Raw genomic sequence first — 18,606 nt, forward strand, 5'->3', positions numbered from 1 at the left:
CAGTAATACCAACCAAAACATGTTTCCACTGTAAAGTTTTCATCAGTATTCGACATGCCTGAATGCATAACTGAAAGCCTTCACCAGGTATTAATAAAACAATTGGATTGGCTGACGAATCTGACAATCTGAAATTTAGATTCCTATTCATTTACACAGTTGAAGAAAATACAGACAGCCCTAAGCTTGTAAATCTATATATTATATTACATTATATTATATTAGTAATGCTGGTAAACCACACTTTTGCCATTATATATTTACAAAAATGGCAATTATTCAGAATCTCAGCTGAATAATTTTCCATACTGTTCAATGTTTGCTTTTAAGAACTTTGTTATTTACTTTAATACCATTAGCAATGTTGGTACTTAGTCGGGTCACAGCTTGATGCCCAATGTAAAATCTGAGACCTGAATCCCAACAAGATGAGAGCCACTGGTTTACTGTGTCCAAGGAATTGTGAATTTCATGTTGTTGATCAAATCAGCAGTCCATGTGTGGGTTGATGAAATGTGATAAATGTCACTTGCTGGCCTTCTTAATTGTATTCTATTGTATATTCAGAAATTCTGACATTCATGGACCATGACGTCATTTTCCAGATTCATTCACTATTTTCAATGTCACATGATTTCTCTCAGTGAAAGTGTGTAATTTCAACAGGTAACAGTTCAATTACATTGAGGCTCTCGGTCTAATGTGTTTTTTGAGAACAGCAAACTGTTACCAGGTAAAATTCATCATAGTCCCTCTATCAATCAATTCTTTTGTGTGGCATCATATTTGTGCTTCTATCTCTGTATGAGTGGTCGAGCGGCAATGAAATAGTCCAAGATGATTTATTTCCTGTTTGCTTAAAGTGAAATAACAAAACATGAGACACTAGTTCAGGCTGATGAACGCACAGTGATGAGTTGCATCAGTAATGACATTGATGTTTGACATGCTGTGCAAAGATTTGTTATTCGAAATTTAATTTGTCTATGAAAAAGTAAAATCTTGAAGCAGATTAATGAACATGTTTGTCAGACTTGAGTAAGTATTCAGAAAATATGTTTTGAATTCCAAATGTGTTCATGCACAAACAGAAATTTATCTCTATGCTGATTAATGTCCATAGAAGGGATGTTCTTGGCAGGGATGCATACAGGCCGATTAAGCATGGGATGCCGCTTGTTTACTGCTCAAGAACTACAGTATTTGCCACTTATAGTTGCAAGTTGCAAAGTGTTTACCTTTTCTGTCTTTAACATTGTCTCACCTAAAGCTTTGTATTTGCATTTGCATTTAACTGGAGATTTAAGAAAAAAATGCATGCTGTGAATTGCTTTGACAACCTTTTGTTTCAGTACATGTAAAAGATTTCTGCTGGAAGGCAGCAAGTCAATTCTTTAAAAGAGACCTGGCATGGCCCTTTATCTCTGTGTGCTTCAGGACCCCAGATGTGAAAAGAAATGGAAGGCTTAATTTTATAATGCACTTTCTGCTCAGTACTTTAAAGGTATGATTTCAATAACAATATTGCTTTCATGTTTTTATATTGAGAATTTTCCAACTTGTGGAAAGTTCTGCTAGAACTGTGACTTGAAAAGATTAATAATTTTAAATCTACTATACAGCCTAAACTTGCGTCTTAGCCACCCATTTATGAAACAATTCTCTGGATGACATATTTCTCTCAATTTATGCAAAAATACTTTTGGATTTATACACCTTAATATTTTGATAGTTTCCACTGATATCCCGCCACAGTGTCTTTCGAAGGAAAACAAAAAAATAATTGCAGTAATTGAGGAAAGCTAAACTACCAGATGGAGGCTCAGAATATTCAGTATGGTACCACTGGGAAATCAAAATATGCCAATCTGAGTGAGAGGATACTTACAAATAGGGTAAATAACAAGGGTTTTGATACTGCAACTCCCCAAAGCAGCTTCAAATGGAGATTGAGATTGTGCAAACACTACACATTTCAATCATTGCCCCTTCTTGTTTCGTTTCCCCTCAAGCCCCGTGTCCACATGTATAATCACTCAGTAATGGAGCTGAAAAGTGTAAATCTTTGATTCCCATGAGAAATTGGGCATTTATTTCTTCATCTGGAAAACCTGTGAATCGCTTGGAGAGCACTTGTGTGAGCAAGGAAATAAAAAATAAAAAAATGCAAATCTGCTTAAACTGTGTCTATCTGCCGATGTTTCACTCTGCTCTGCAGGTACTCACAATGTCGCAGTTGTCATGATTGCTGTAATTTACATAGATTATGTACAGGGACTTCACTAAGATCCTCCAAAAAAGGGGAGGGGCTGGATCAATGCTTCAGACTCGGTCATGAGAAGCCAGATATACAGGCTTTATGGAAAAGGATTAAATCCATAAATTCTTTGCCCATTTTGGCTACATTGAGAGTGCTCGCTATTTACCAGCAGGATTTGGGCCTGGAAACATATCTCTCATTTACATGCAAGACAGAAGAGGTAAAGCTGCATTCTTTAACAAAGACTAACAAAGGTAAAATGGACAATAAATATTTCAACTCAAAGGAGTGCTTAGCTGAAATAATTCATGAGCAATTCAGTGCATGTTTGCAAGATTGACATAGAAAGTTTAAGAATTAAAATGCAAAATGAACTAAATTAATTGCTTTCTGTTAGTTTGGCTTCCTTAAACAGAGAGTATTATGGGATAAAGAGAAAACGCATGAATGAACATGTGGAGAACAGCATTAATCAAGAAATGCTTCAGGTTTTATTTTACAATTAATGGACAAAAACATTTTTTTTTTTTTTTTTTAAATTAGGGAATTGGTGGGGATTTTCACAATGGCATGATAAAACATTGAAATGTACTGTATTTCATGTTTTGCATTGCTTGGTTTCCCCTCACGCATCATGCATCAACACAGATGCAACTCCTTCAGTCAATTCATATTAACCACATCCCAGAACATAGTTCATTGGAAACTAAAGGATGAATTGTGGTTCTACAGCACATATACTGCATATACATCTCTGTACATATTTCCTTTTTGTTTACTATATATAAAATGACAATATAAAAGAATGCACACCATACAAACAATGTTGAGCTGCTGCAACTGGCAAGATATGATGATGAAAATTTACACATCTTCGCTGATCTTTTAAATATATGTGCTGTATATAAGATTTCAATGAAGTCTTTACATGTCGAAACTGATGCGAAACCATAGAAAGAGAAATAGTGGTACAAAGAATACATTACAAATTGCTACTGTATAAAATTATATTAAAAAAAAAAAAACAACAACAACAACAACAACAACATAAAAACAATGATTATTAAAAACAAATAAATGCCTTTGAAAAACCAAAGTGTATAATCATAGGCAGCTGCCTATTCAAGATCTTGACAAAAGTTAAAATCTTCAATATCCTTCGAGGTTTAGAAGACTCCACAAAATCTATGATGCACTGTTTTAACTTCAACGGGTTGCAAAGTTTTGAGTTGTTTCAAGCCAATATCTGAAATTCTGAGCTCAAATTAACAAAATAGGCCTGTCTCATTTTGTACATATTCTCATAACATTCAACACTACGGAGTGCTTTAATGAATGTCTTTTTTTTTTTTTTTTTTTATGAACAGTAAGTGTTCATAATGCAATTAATTCTATTCTATAAGTTCTTTTGCCTTTTTGTTTAGAACATGCCCACGGATACCATGTTTGTTTCATTCCCAATTCAACAGAGTACAAACTGTAAATTCAGTTTGAATATGAATTTACTCAAAAGAAGAAAGGGGGAAAACAACATGCACATAACCGACACATTTTAGATAAATACAATACAAAGCAAGAGACTCAAAAACAAAGGAAAATTGAAAAAGAAATTGAAACAGATCATGGTCCAGTCAGGCAGTTTCACGATATAAGTTGGACTGAATCTGAAGGCTCAGTTCAGGCGCAGTGCAGTACAGTGATGTAGTGCAATGATTCTCAATCCAGTCACTTCACTGCCACCAGCCTGCTATCTTTAGGGCTTTTCTAACTTTTCCAGCTCAGTAACAAAGACCAGGTGGTCCTCTGGTGACTTTCCATGCGTTTTGCTGAGGTGCAGTTTTACTGCGTGCTTGCTGACAAAAGTCCTATTGCACAGTTTGCACTGAAATATGGAATTCGAGTCCTCCTCAGTCAAGCCAAGGGCACTGAATGTCTTGTCTGTGAACATTTTTGTGACTGCTTGCTGGTCTCTTATGAGGTCTATTGATAACTTGGACAGGTCCTTCAAGCTAAAGCCCAAGTGGGATTCTAAGTGGTTTATGTATGTGGAGGGAGTTCTGAACTGGGAGGCACAATCACTACACAAGAACAGTGGCTGGCCCGAGTCTATGTTCTTCAGAAACTTGGTCCCACCTGTCCGCCTGAGCTGGTACTTGACATTTGCCAACCAGTGGGAGATGGTGGTCATGGAGAGACCTGTAAACTTGCAAATATGTACTCGCTCCTGAGGACCTAGGTCTGTTATGATATACTTTCCGTCAGGGGTTTCTCGAAGGCTGGATGCAAATTGAGCCTGGAGAATGAGCAGATGCTGAGGGTTCCAGTTTGACTGCCTGCCTTTCCTCTTCTGAACAGGGCAAAGATCTTCCAAGCCATCCTCAAATGCACAGCCATCTGCATCTGACTTTTCAGATATGGAGGAAGGTGTTGATGACTTTGGCGTCAAGCGACCTGTGAGGTTCTTCACCATGTCAGATATGTCCATTAACGCATTCTCCCGAAGAGGAGATGAGATTGATTCAGCCAAAGTGGATAAGATGGGCCGGGAACTGTTTGTGATGCTGCTGTTGCTGTTGATGACAGTAGATGAGCAATTATTGGTGGGCCCATTGCCACTTTTGGACTTGGTCAAGTCCATGGGCTGATCATCATCATTGTCGTAATATCTGTTGATAGACTCAACTTGCTTGACCTGAGCTGGACTATACATGGGTTTCTCTATCATGTTGTTGCTGATCTTGTACAGCATTGCTAGTGGGTCCAGGAGTGGACTGACAGTTTTGGAGGCCTTACCCAAATGAGTGTTCATGATAGATTGCAATGCACTGAGGGGGTTGACTAAAGGCTGTTCTGGTGAGTGGTCAGTGATAATTCCTAAATTACTGCAACCATTGCTGACTGGTGTTTTGAGGGCATCCATTCCATTCTTAACGGGAGTATCTGCATAGCTTTCCTTATATTCCCCTTCCCGAAGAGAAACATGCTCCAACACTTTATCTGCTGTGCCGTTCTTTGTTGGCTTGCTAAGATCATCTGGTCTTGGCAAGTCTTTTCTGTCTTTCAGGACAGGAGAGGGTAATTCAGCAGTCAGATGTTTGGAACTGCGTTCAGTAGATTTCTCATCCCTGTCCTTCTTGGATGGGATTTTGCCTGTTACTTTCTCCACCAGCTCCTCCATGGCTAGGACATTGCTTTTATGGTTTGGAGGTGGAGAGAGGCTGCTTGGGGAATGGATCAGAGCACCGGAGTCAGAGGTCAAAGATTTCAAGCTGCTGGCATTGAATGTTGGCTGAATCTGGACACTCTGAATGGCAGGGAGAGATTTCACAGACCCTTGGAGCTGGTAGGCGGCATGAATGCTAGGATATCCACCCCAAGTTGGTGTACCTGTCTGAGCCTTACTGATTGCACTGGAGACTGTATTTTCTAATGACTTAAGAATATCTAGTCCACCTTTAGGAGTCTCTTCAAGATCCTCCTCTCTTAGATATTTGTAATGGCTAGGCTTCTCTGTCTTTTCCGTTTTCTCAGAAGGATCTTCCTTCTCTTGCTTGATTTTAATCTCTTCACTTTCCTCCATTTTCTCATCTTCTAACTCCTTCCTTTCATCCATGGTGGAGGGGTGTATTGGTGAATTTGGTTGGGACTTGATAGTGGGAGCTGGTAGACGTGTTGTATTGGGTGGAAGAGGAATCGATTGGATTTTCTCTTCCACCACAGGGTCAAACACTAACTGCTTCCCCTTTTTAGAAGCAGAATTTGTGACTTTGAGAAAATGTCCAGTTACCATCATATGGGCTGTCAACTGTTGCAAAGTGTCATGGGAGCTCCCACACTCCATACACTTCAGAATTTGAGCTTTTCGGGCCTCAAACTGCCAAGTATAACTTGCACCATTTTGGTAACCATAACGGTTATTAGCCGTGACATATGGGTTGGAAATCTTCTGATCTTTGGTGGGCGCAGTTTCTGCCAATGGAATACCAGTGGTGCTCGAGATGGACTCCGGTGAGCATGGAGACATCAGATCCTGGAACACTCGCTTTTTGGTGGAGGGCACCAGCTTTGAGGCAAGAGCTGGCATTGGTTCTTTGAGAGGCACTTTCTGGTAGTGTTTCGTTTTGATCATGTGGACACTCAAGTCCTGCAGGGATTCGAATGAGTGGCCACAATACATGCATTTCAAGACTTTCTGAGCATCTTCTTTGCCCTCCATCTCCATCAGGGATCGCTTCCGTGGCTTGGACCACTTCTTGCCCCTGTCCTCCTCTTTGTCCTTATTGTCATCACGGTAATGGCCTGTTTCATTCATGTGCACTGTGAGACCAACTAGTGTGTCATAGGCTGCACTACAGTCCTTACATCTGAACTTGCTGGCACCTGTAAACACAGGCCCATACAGCTTATTGTTTTGCCGGTACAGCTGCACTGTGCTGAAGAGACTCGGTTCAGGCATGAGGTGGTAGGGAGTATGCTGTAAGGTTTTAGCAAGTGCTGCTTGGTGCCAGTCATATGCAACACCCCCACTATTAGCACCATTGATATTTCCATTGTTGGCATTGTTTAAAGTGGTGGTTTTTGTCGAATTGCTGTTTGCTGTCACATTTGTCTTAGTGCTAGCACTAATGTTGCTGCTGCTGCTGCCGGCTCCACTGCAAGCAACGTTATTTGCATGGCTATTCACAATGCTGTTGTTTCCCTTGTGGCTGCTTGGAGTACTGCTTGTAGTGCTGCTAGCACTAACCTGCTTGCTTTTCATAATGTCTCTTGTGATACTTGACCAGGAAGCATCTGAAATCAGGTTTGCATAGACGGCTTTCATCTGTGCCAGGCTGTCCTGCAAGGACAGTCCTGCATCGGTCTCCATCTCTTCGACCTCCTCTTTATCCTGGCCCTCTTTGGAGGAGGTGCTTTTGAAGTCAGCCAGGTGATCACTGGTGTCGCTAAGGGGTGAGCCATACCCAGCATCTGGGTTGGTGCCATTGCTGAGTGGGGAGTTCTGGTAGCTCAGCTGTTCACGGCCATCGTCATCTTCATTGCACAGGTATTCTGCATCCTGACCATCTAAGGAGAGACCGTCGTCTTGCAGGTGCTCCTCATCGATCTTGGCTGCCTTAAGCTCGTCCTCCGGCATGTAGGCTGTGAAAATAAAGCAGATGAAAAAAAATTAGATAAGACAAAAGAGCCCCAAAATGTGCAAGTTCAACATGAATTGCGATGTTGAATAAGTACATTCACTATGATTTTTTATTTTTTTTTTGTCCAAAAAGATTGTAGGGTGTCACTGCAAGAGTGCGTGTGTGTGCATGCCTACATAATGATCCTAAAGAGATATTTTGTCAATAGTCTTGGCAGAGGACGAAGGTTTGCAATTATAAAGTGGCAAACATCCATATCTTGACTATGATAGATAGCACCCTTCACTGCTGAGACTAACAAAGCTATCCTGTGTAACAGCTCAGCAAGGGTAAAGAGGGCAGAGAAGAGTCCTCCTTTGAAAAGCAGCCCTCTTAAGCAAAAAAAAAAAAATGGGATTTATAAAAAAGAAATGGTTAAAACAGGTGAACATTTTTTAAAGGACACACTTAAAACAAACAAGTAATGCCATACAAAATATTGCACAAGTAGAATTGTGCTCTGACAGGAAAAGGGCCATAAAATCACAAATGTTTTCAGCAGGATTGTTATGTGGCGGTAATTGCAGACAATAACTAAGGATATCTTTATGAAAGCAAAAGCTCTCATTTCCAAGTGGGGGTAAAAAAGAAAAAAAAAAAATATCCTAGTAAAATTGACTGTCTGTTCTCAATAGTCGACTAATTTACAAAACATAAACTAACGATGAACACCATATTGACTATTTTCTCATTCTCTCTCTCTCTCTCTCTCTCTCTCTCTCTCCTTTTCCCACTAGTTAGAGGGCACAGGCTGTGTGTGACATTGATCCAGTTCTCCCATCCACAAGCCAAGCTAGACTCCTCTGAGTGTGAGATTGCATCTGAATTATTGCCAGGGATGCAGCGCAAGGTTCAGCTTGCCTCAATGCTGTTGGCAGAGGTGATGGAAGTTCTCGCAGCGAATCATGCTAAAATGCAAGCGGAAATGTCATGTTGTCATGGTCCATGCTGTACTAACTCCCATGGAGTCAGGAGTGTGTGCAGCCACAGGAAGAGAGAGAGAGAGAGAGAGAGAGAGAGAGACGGAGGAAGCATAAAAAAAATCAAATAAAAAAAATCTGTAGTTGCCGTACATTCTAATAATAGACAATATATCGGCTAGGCCAATTATTCAGTCAGTATTTGGCAGTTTTTATTCGACCAATAACCAAGCCTGAACGAGAGCTTAACAGAATGTGTGTACATTGCCAGGCCAAAAAAAAAAAAAAAAAAACGTTTGGATTTAAATAAGCAGAACTTAAGAGCCTATGATTAGCTCATTATTGCAATGATTAATATGTTTCAGCTGGCAACAATTCTTTTAACCCTAACTGATGCAGCGTGTAGCTTCTCATTTCTTAAACAACAATGTTGCAAGATGCATCCCGTGGTCATGGAAAAGATGTTACTGCGTTTCAGAATGGGCAAATTATTGGCCTGCATCAAGCAAAGTAAACAACTAAGGAGATTGCTGAAATCACTGGAATTGGGTTAAGAACTGTCCAATGCATTATTAAAACCTGGAAGGACAGTGGTGAACTGCCAGCTTCACGGAGGAAATGTGGTCGGAAAAAAATATTGAATGATCATGATCAGAGATCACTAAAACGCTTGAAGTCACATTGCAAAAAAATCAACAGTAGAACTCACGGCTATGTTTAATAATGAAAGTAAGAGCATTTCCACACGCACAGTGCAACGAGAACTTACAGGATTGGGACTAAACAGCTGTGTGGCCACAAGAAAGCCACTTGTTAGTGAGGCTAATCAGAAAAAAATTATTTCAATTTGCTAGGAAGCATAAAGATTGCAATGTGAAAAAGGTCATGTGGTCTGATGAGTCCAGATTTACCCTATTCCAAAGTGATGGGCACGTCAGGGTAAGAAGGGAAGCGCATGAAGCAATGCACCTGTCATACATAGTGGCCACTGTACAAGCCTCTGGAGTAGTGCCCGACTGATTTATTGGTCGGCCGATTATTATCCTTATATCCTCATTAGCCTTTCACCGATATATCGGTATCGGCGTATATGTTTACCGATATGCGGAGATATGAAAACTTTTTTTCAGAACATATAATACAGAAAACAATGCTTGAATTGGTGTCATAACATAGTTTGTCCAGCAGAGCGCGCTCCGAGCTGAGCTGATGGTGGCTCTGCAGACAGGGCGGAGCTCAGCGGTGCGGTGTTAAGTGGTGTCTTCTCTGTAAGTTGCTAACTAGTTTGTGAAATACATAATGGAAAGTTAATAAACAATGATCCCATCATTTTCCCTTTTCAATACAACTAATAACGTTAACCCTGTCGCTGACAACCATGTCACTCATGTTTATCACATCTTTGTTTGCTGTTAGCCAGCTATAGTTTGTCAGTGCAGTCAGTAATGTAGCAGACTGAAAGGTAAACATCAGAACATCTTTTTGCAGCTCAGCAGACAACGGTGCGGTGGTGGATTGTGTCTGTTGAGTGTTGATTTCACGCTACGTTGTTACCTAGTTGGTGAGACGCAATGCTGGAAAGTAAATATTGTAAATAACGTCCATTGTTTACTATCCGTGACAACGAGCTTATAGCTAACTAGCTAACCATGTAGCTACTTTCATTGCTTGTCAGCTGAGTGGAAGCGTGTGTAAACACGTATTCACCAAACTGTTTTGTTCAGGATTCGCAGTTTGGTACCCCCTTCAACTGAACAATTCCAGTCGTTGCATTTACAAAATGTAATATTTAAAAGTATGGTTTTCCACCGGAATATGGTGTAACACCGCTGCCGCTGTTTATCTCGACTCGGCAGCAGCGAACCATGTGTTACTGTTTGTGACTGTTTTGTTATAAATTTACAGTGAAATATTGCTGATGATGTTTTGATAAGCAAGAAAACTGTACTTCAGTACAATTTAGATGTACTTGTACTTTACTTGAGTATTACCATGGCATTTTCTATTACTTTATGCTTCCACTCCACTACATTTCAGAGGGAATATTGTACTTTTTTCAATGCTGACAATGTATAATAATAATGTCAAATATTCTTTGATACAAATATTTAAGAAAGCAGCCTTCGGAGTACCTTTTTATAGTCAAAATCGGTGCACAATCCACATAGAAAAGGTCTGTTCTCATTTCAGCTCAAAAATGAACTATATCGGCCACCATATCGGTAATCTGTGAATTTCCCCTCTAAAATCAGTATCGGTCTCAAAAATCCCATTTCGGTCAGGCTCTACTAAAGATAATGTTAAAGAGGTGTGTGAACTTGCAAAAACGATGTCAGACACTGTAATATGCTCTGGCCCCCTCCCTGCTTGTCATGGTGACAAGGTTTACGGTAGATTAGTGTCACTGAACGGCTGGATGTCTGAGTGGTGTCCGGAGAATAGCATAGGATTTATAGACAGTTGGAAGAGTTTTTGGGGTAGACCTGACCTGCTAAAGAGAGACAGACTCTAGATATCATATATAGACTGTCTGTTTCCTGAACTATCAAACACAAACCCCTCACTAAATCATTTAGAAAAATTTTATTAAGGTCAAACTTGAATTTTTTTTATTATAAATAAATATCACATAAAGGTAGGGCTACTAAACATTAGACCTCTTTCAAAGCACTAATTGTAAATTAAATTATTACAGATCATAGTTTGGAAGTGCTCTGTTTGACTGAAACCTGGCTTAAACCGGATGAACATATTTAAATGAATCTACTCCCCCAGGTTATTGTTATAAACACAAGCCTCGTCTGAAGGGCAGAGGAGGAGGTGTTGCTACAATTTACAGAAGTTTTTGGTGTTACTCAGAGGACAGGATATAAGTTAAGTCTTTTGACCTAATAATGCTTAATGTGACACCGTCAGATATAAACACAAAATCTCTGTCGTCTTGTGCCATTGCTACATTACATAGATCACCCGGGCCGTATTCCGATTTCCTTAGTGAATTTGCACATTTTCTATCAGATCTAATAGTTACTGTAGATAGAGCTTTAATTGTTGGTGACTTCAACATTCACATAGATAATGAAAATGACACATTGGGATTTATCGATATTCTCAATTCTCCTGGAGTCAGACAAAATGTGACAGGACCAACTCACTGCCATAATCATACGCTAGATTTAATTATGTCATATAGAGTTGATGTTGATATTATAGAAATTCTACCGCAGAGCGATGACATCTCAGATCATTACCTCGTCTCTTGTTTGCTGCGATCAGCTAATGTCACTCAATCTACACCACGTTATATTTCAGGTAGAACTATTCTTTCGACTACTAAAGATAGCTTCACTAATAATCTTCCAGAATTGTTTCACATAACTCAGTAAGCCAAATATTCTAGAAGAACTTGATGTAATAACAGAAAAATACAGCCTTCTCTAGCACTCTTGATAGTGTCGCCCATCTTCAATTAAAGAAAATTGAAGAAAAAAGCCCCTCACCATGGTACAATGATCACACTCATGCTCTCAAGAAAGCAGCTCGGAAAATGGAGCGCAAGTGGAAGAATACAAAATTAAGAGTTATTTCGTGGTGCATGGAAGGATAGTGTCTGTAGCTAAAGACAGGCCAGGTCAGCATATTTTAACAAACTCATAGAAAATAACCACAACAATCCTAGGTGTTTATTTAGTACTGTGGCTAAATTCGTTAGGAATAAAGCCTCGACTGAACCAGATATTCCATCGCAGCACAACAGTAATGAATTCATGAATTTCATACACCTAATTTGTCCATCAACTCACAATTAGGCTGCTTTAGTTAGGCCTGCCGGAACCAGAAACATTTCTCAGAAACATTTCTCTTAATCTATAACTCTGCAAAAAATGTTATGGCATCTATGCTAATAATAATTCTATTTGTTTCCCTGTCTCAACCTCAGGATTCAAATCCCAAGGTTACCAGAGCCGGACAGACCCAGCTCCGTTCCTGCTTGGTGTTGGAATCCACTGCTATGTGTCGCTGAGTGATGACGACAAACTACAGCCGGTGCAAGCTAGACATCACTTCAGTCTTTTACGATGGACTTCAGATGATGAACTGATGCCAACTCCAACTGTAAGACATTGAATACTTCATATGCCACTGCCTGAACCTTGGACGTAGGATGGACCCCACTGAACCTCACCGAAAAATGACCTGCCGGTTGAACTGCGATGCACCTCACTGATCTCTGCCTGCATCATCTTCGTTTATTGATGGACTACACTCTTAAAATGGAATACATAGACAATCAATTAATTGCCAACAAAAGACTTCATCAGCCAACTAACAAAAGACAATGCATCTATGTGAACTTCTGCAGTTAATTCAGGATGGACTTCAAAGACATTAGTCATTAATCTTACAGTTCATACAAAATCTTTGTTTAAACACTGGCCCTTAACAGTTACTTAGTTTACAAACTTTTAAACCATGACTTGCAATGCACACAAATAACTAATACTGGCATTACATTCATGCTGCCAGAGGGGAACTGGCCCCCACAGTGAGCCTGGTTTCTCCCAAGGTTATTTTTCTCCATTAAACAACATCTTATGGAGTTTTGTGTTCCTTGCCACAGTCGTTTTTGGCTTGCTCACTGGGGTTCTAAATACAATTATTATTTAATTATTTAATTATTTATTTTTATTGACAATTTACAATCATATTTAATCAGACTACACAATGCCGACTAAGACTTTAACAGAAAATGAAACCGTAATATCTATAAAGCATGATTTTCTATAAAGCTGCTTTGAAACGATGTGTGTTGTGAAAAGCGCTATACAAATAAAAATGACTTGACTTTACAGAGTGGTTCGACTCTCCCATCTTCAACACAAGATCTCGACCAAAAATTAATGCAAATCTGGATGGAAATAAATGTTGTGATGTTGCATAAGGTTGTCGAAACAATGCCACGACAAATGCGTGCTGTAATCAAAGCTAAAGGCGGTCCAAAGAAATATCAGAGTATGCAACTTTATTTTTGGCCAGGCAGTGTATGTGTCGGTATTAAATTCAACTTACAAAATATTTATTATTATTTGCCAATTTTTGCAAATAGGCCTAAATTTGGTGATTCTTAAAAAAAAAAAAAAAAAAGTAATATATTAGTATATTGCCATTATATGCTGAAATGTATCGCCCACCCAGTCCTCTAGATATTGGCATTTATGTCTTCCTTGTCTACATTTTGACCAAAAGAGTACCAACATATTGAGAAGAACCAGTTAACGCATTGATTTTTAGCAAAAACAGCAATGGGCCAGAAGTGTGCTTTTCAGCACAGAAATACACATTAATGCCTATTTGTGCAAATCAGGCTTGTTCGCACTGCGTATTACTGCTAGGTGCACATTATTTCTCAAGGTAAAAAAGGACACTAGAAAATGTTGCCTATGCCACAAGGCAGAAAATGCTTATTTTCCTCTGCTAAATGAGTGGTAATAAGATGTACTGTCAGATGCATTACACAGGGGGAAAGGAACAGAACAATAATGTTCACAAATGTAAGGTTTCATGTTTCAGCCACAAAAAAACTCCTTCACTCTATTGTGTGCCGACAAAGCTATGACAGAAAACAAAGTGATAGCCCACTGTCTGCACCCACGGCTGCAAGACAAAAACACAGAGAGAGAAAGAAAGAGAAGAGAATGCTACTCATTTAATTCGCTTAATGAAAAGAGAATAAAGGTCCATGAGACCAAGTGCTTAATGAGGAGCGGTAGGATTAAATTCCTGTTTCATCAGCTGCTTTCGATCTGCATTGAGAGATAAACAAAATGAGCTCTCCATCATCGAAAAACATCAAAGTACCTCTTTTGAGTGTGCTCATGTGTGTACGTGTGTGTATCTTCACAGCATGTCCTGCTATAAAAAAAAAAGCCTCCTATACGCTTTGTGAGAGCGGTATTGTTATTATCAGCCATTTTGAACACAAGAAGAAAAGCTACAATGACAGCCTGCACAACTTTGAAGGCAATAGGAAGAGAGCAGGAAAAGAGGGGAGCAGAGGAGGAGATTTAGGGAGTAAAGAGAAGAAAAAGAGACAGGCAGCGCTTGAAGAGTTGTTCCTTTATCTCAGCGAGCCACCAGGAGATGTCTGTCCGAGATGCCAGGATCCGTCTCAGTGGTTGAAGCAGATGTGCTGTCAGCTTCAAACGCCATGCAGCTGAGCACACGTAATCAGAACGGACTCCGTACCTGATGTTTGTAAGGTGCCATTTACTGCTGCATGGAGGAAGCTGTAGGGGTGTGAACAGCTGGGAATGTGTATGTGCAGCGTTTACGTTATTTGCATGTGCTCTTGGATATTCGTAAAGGACGGCTTCTGATCCAACTGAATCTCGCTCCTAGATGGATTTCAATCCGTCGATTCCTCTGAGAAATCAAGTAGGCGGTATTAAAGCGAAAAGGATTTAGTTGAAATAAACATTACAAACTGTCAAATAAATGACTTTTTCAAATATCACTTTAAAAGAAATGTTCACGCCGCAACACGGTTCAGTGGATTGAAGCCCTGATAATTCCCTCAAGTCACTGCAGCATTTAAGACAGCTTATCACGTTAAAACAAAGAGAGAAGTTTTTCATCTTTGCTATAATTACAGAGAGTGATAGAGCGCTGGATGGAGGAGCAGAGAGAGCAAGAGTGAGAGAGAAGAACGTGAGATGGGGAGTGAGAGAAGAAAGCGGGAAAGGGCTTTTTCCCGCAGAAAGATGGGCAGAACCTGACACTAAATCGAGCATGTCTTCTCAGCCCCTGACACCGCATGGCATCTGACAGGCATGCGCGTTGGCATGTCACTGTCCTCACATCAAGCCATCAAACCACACTTGGCAATTTTTTGCCATCTGCGTCAAAAAAAAAAAAAAAAAAAAAAAAAGATAAATGCAACGACAGCTCACACTTAATAACCCAATCAGAAGTTTGACTGGTGACATCTCTTATTGGGGGCCTGCTTTTAAACATCACGGCGAACAATGAGAGAGGGATTAAGATAAGAAGAGGGGGGGAGGGGCTTGTTGTTTTTGTCAGTCAAAAATAAGCCTGCATTGTACTGTCTGGAGAAAATGGCAGAAATAAGTTGTTAATACACACAATTAAAAAAAATCAATAGCTGCTATAAAAAGAAGATGCTTTTGATACGGAGGGGACAAAAAAAGATGTGAGAAGTTTGATTCACTGAGTGTAGCCGATTGAGAGGCGTTCAAATGTGCAAAACTACACATCTGCAAAATTGACTTGCCAGAGGTTGTTTGCGTGAATGACTAAACAAATCGATTTTAAGGCAGGCCTGTATATTTAGGCTGGTTTTGGGTTTAACTGACCCCGATCGGACATGTTTGGGGGCCATTCACGTAAGATAGAGGGCAGATAGATGGATGGCCAGACAGATAAATAGTTCGATAGATAGAACAAGTCAACATTGCTAATTGACTAGTCGGTTGTTGGATGACTTGTTGATCATCTTGACCTATCCCTAATTTAGTCCACACTACTATGTCTTTGTTTTAAAATGCATTGGTAATGCTACATTTAAACTAGAGGTGTAAAATAATATTGAATTGTACTGTTTTGTACGATGCAATGCACACGATTCGATACCAAATGAATCATACAATATATAAAGACATAAATTATAGTGTAATTAAAACCAAGCAGTGCAACGTTTAGAGCTGCAAACCGTTTCTTCCCAGAGAGCGCTGGGCGCTCACAGGCAAACATAGGCGAGAAGAACGATGGCAAATGCCAAGTACTGTAGATTGTACTGTAGGGGTACAGGTTGATGAACAGTGTCATGTCCTGATGCTACAGTACATCAAACATGTTGTTTTATTTACACCAACATCACCACACAAATCGGTGCATTTGTGATGCAGAAACAGCAGCAGCAAGTTTAACAGCTGCCTCTCCCAGCCGACACGGAGCGTGACATGAACAACGAGACACTCAAATCTATCAAAAAACAGCTTTACCAAAAAACTGAAGAAGTATGAAACCCGCGATTACATGAGGCATAATTCTCTTCTCTTTTTTTTTTTTTTTTTTTTTTTGGCCTTTTGTATGCTTTTATTGACAGAGTTAGTGGAGAGGAGACAGAAAATGATAGGGGAGAAGAGTGGGAATGGGATCGGGAAAGGACCTCATGAGCCAGGACTCGAACTTGGGTCACCTGCGATGCATCAGCACCACATTTCATGAGCGCAGCCCGCTTGGCTACGGTTCTGACAATTCTCTGCTTTTGCCGTCAAATGTAAACGGGCATGATGAGCATCACTAGCGTGCATTGGATAAGCCGGTAAAGCTTAAATTTACATTTTCTCATAACAATAAAAAAAATAAAAAAATGCAGTGCTGTTGTTACTTTACAGTAACAACGTTACGTTACTTTGAGTTACTTTATTATAGAGCTCTGCTTTTTGTAGTTAATGTCAATGTTGTGGCATTTCTTTTTTTCTCTTTTTTTAAAAAAATATTCCGATTTGGAATGCCCAACTCCCAATGCGCTCAAGGTCCTCGTGGCGGAGGACGAATCTCAGTTGCCTCCACCAATCAATCTGCGCATCTTATCACGTGGCTTGTTGAGCGCGTTACCGCGGAGACCTAGCGCGTGTGGAGGCTTCCATACACAACTCACCACATGCCCCACCGAGAGCGAGAACCACATAATAGCGACCATGAGGAAGTTACCCCATGTGACTCTACCCACCCTAGCAACCGGGCCAATTGGTTGCTTAGGAAGCCTGACTGGAGTCCCTCAGCACGCCCTGGATTCGACTCCAGGGGTGGTAGTCAGTGTCTTTACTTGCTGAGCTACCCAGGCCCCTAATGTTGTGGCATTTCTGAAATAAAAGACATTTATTTTGAATCCTTGAAGGAATCCTTCCATAGCTGCATGCTTTGGAAAATGATGATGTTTGGAAACTGAAAACAGAGTTTTCAAAACTTAAATGGATTAGTGTGGATGTGGCCTCAGATTAGCTCTACAGTATACGGATTCTTAAAACTTTACCATTGTTCCCCACCACTATTGAATATTTGGATGTATTCTTGGTTTCAAAAAGCTTGCAAGCAAGAAGACACTGTGTGTGATTTTGTGTGTTCTTTCAAACACAACACACCAATATGGACAGATGGAACTAAGGTGTGTATGTTCCTGAGTGCCCACCAACATCTAAAACGTTCAGCTGGAGCACAGAGGCCTTGTGGTTGTGTACATGTATGCAGTGTGTGAGATGTGAGAGGTGTGTGTATGTGTGTGTGTTGTGCAGGAGAGCGTGGCCATCTGTGTCCAGAGTGGAGCTGTCAATGTGGCTGCTGAGATCTCACTGAGTTTAGACAGGTGACACAGCAACGGGACATGAGCGGCGCACACACACACACACACACACACACACACACACACACACACACACACACACACACACACACACACCCCCACACACCCATCTCAGCCACAGAGTGAACCTTCTTGCTATATACACCAATGACACCACACACACAAACACAGCCAGTGCCAGCTCTTAGAAACACTGCCCACATAAGAGCACTCGGGCATTGCAGTTCGCATACAGTTGCCCAACAAACAGTTCACAGTTACCTAGCCTTGACACCTAATGGCCTTAGTTGGTTTCGGCAATAAAAAGTCTTCCAGAAATAACCTTTTATTTATTTTTTTATTCTTTGGGGCTTATGCCATTTTAAATGGCAGTGAAAGTGGAGAAATGACAAAAAATGTTGGCGAGAAAGAGGGAATGGTATCGGTCATGTTGTGGGCCAGATTGGACCCAAATATTTCAGATGAGCTCCATGGCTCAATGCTAAGTCACAGCTCCGATGTACAAATACACATTACATGACAAACTCTTTCATAAAGTCATAAAGACTTCAAAAAATGTCATGTTGGCCAAAACATTCATACACATCTCATGTCCTTGTTTGCCATTTCTAAACGTTCAGCTGGACAAAATCAGGTTTGTCTGATTGCTGTAGCTGTTGGCTTGAAATCTGTCAGGCCTAAGTGTTCAAACTCGAAGTGAGGAAAGAGAAGAGAATGCTCATGGACAGACCGCAGATGCCGATGGCCTCTCCTTCCCTGACTGTCATTGCTCGGCCCCCCGTCGCCTCCCCTTTCCCCCTGCCTCCTTGCTCTTTTTTATTTATTTTATCGAGGAGGAGAGGGAGCAATCACTACAGTCATTTG

The 18,606-nt window shown here is 40.3% G+C and overlaps 1 protein-coding gene across 1 annotated transcript in view; it reads right to left on the reverse strand.

Annotated features, from left to right (window-relative positions):
* Positions 1 to 2,728: 2,728 nt before the first annotated feature.
* tshz1 (teashirt zinc finger homeobox 1) overlaps positions 2,729 to 18,606 on the reverse strand; it is a 49,402-nt gene continuing 33,524 nt past the window's right edge. The window contains exon 3 of the mRNA XM_051664424.1: positions 2,729 to 7,399. Within this exon, the coding sequence (XP_051520384.1) occupies positions 4,014 to 7,399 (3,386 nt within the window). The 3' untranslated portion in view covers positions 2,729 to 4,013. The remainder of the gene's footprint in view (positions 7,400 to 18,606) is intronic.

This window comes from Myxocyprinus asiaticus, chromosome 30, assembly GCF_019703515.2.
Source record: "Myxocyprinus asiaticus isolate MX2 ecotype Aquarium Trade chromosome 30, UBuf_Myxa_2, whole genome shotgun sequence".
NCBI classification, from domain to species: Eukaryota; Metazoa; Chordata; class Actinopteri; order Cypriniformes; family Catostomidae; genus Myxocyprinus; species Myxocyprinus asiaticus.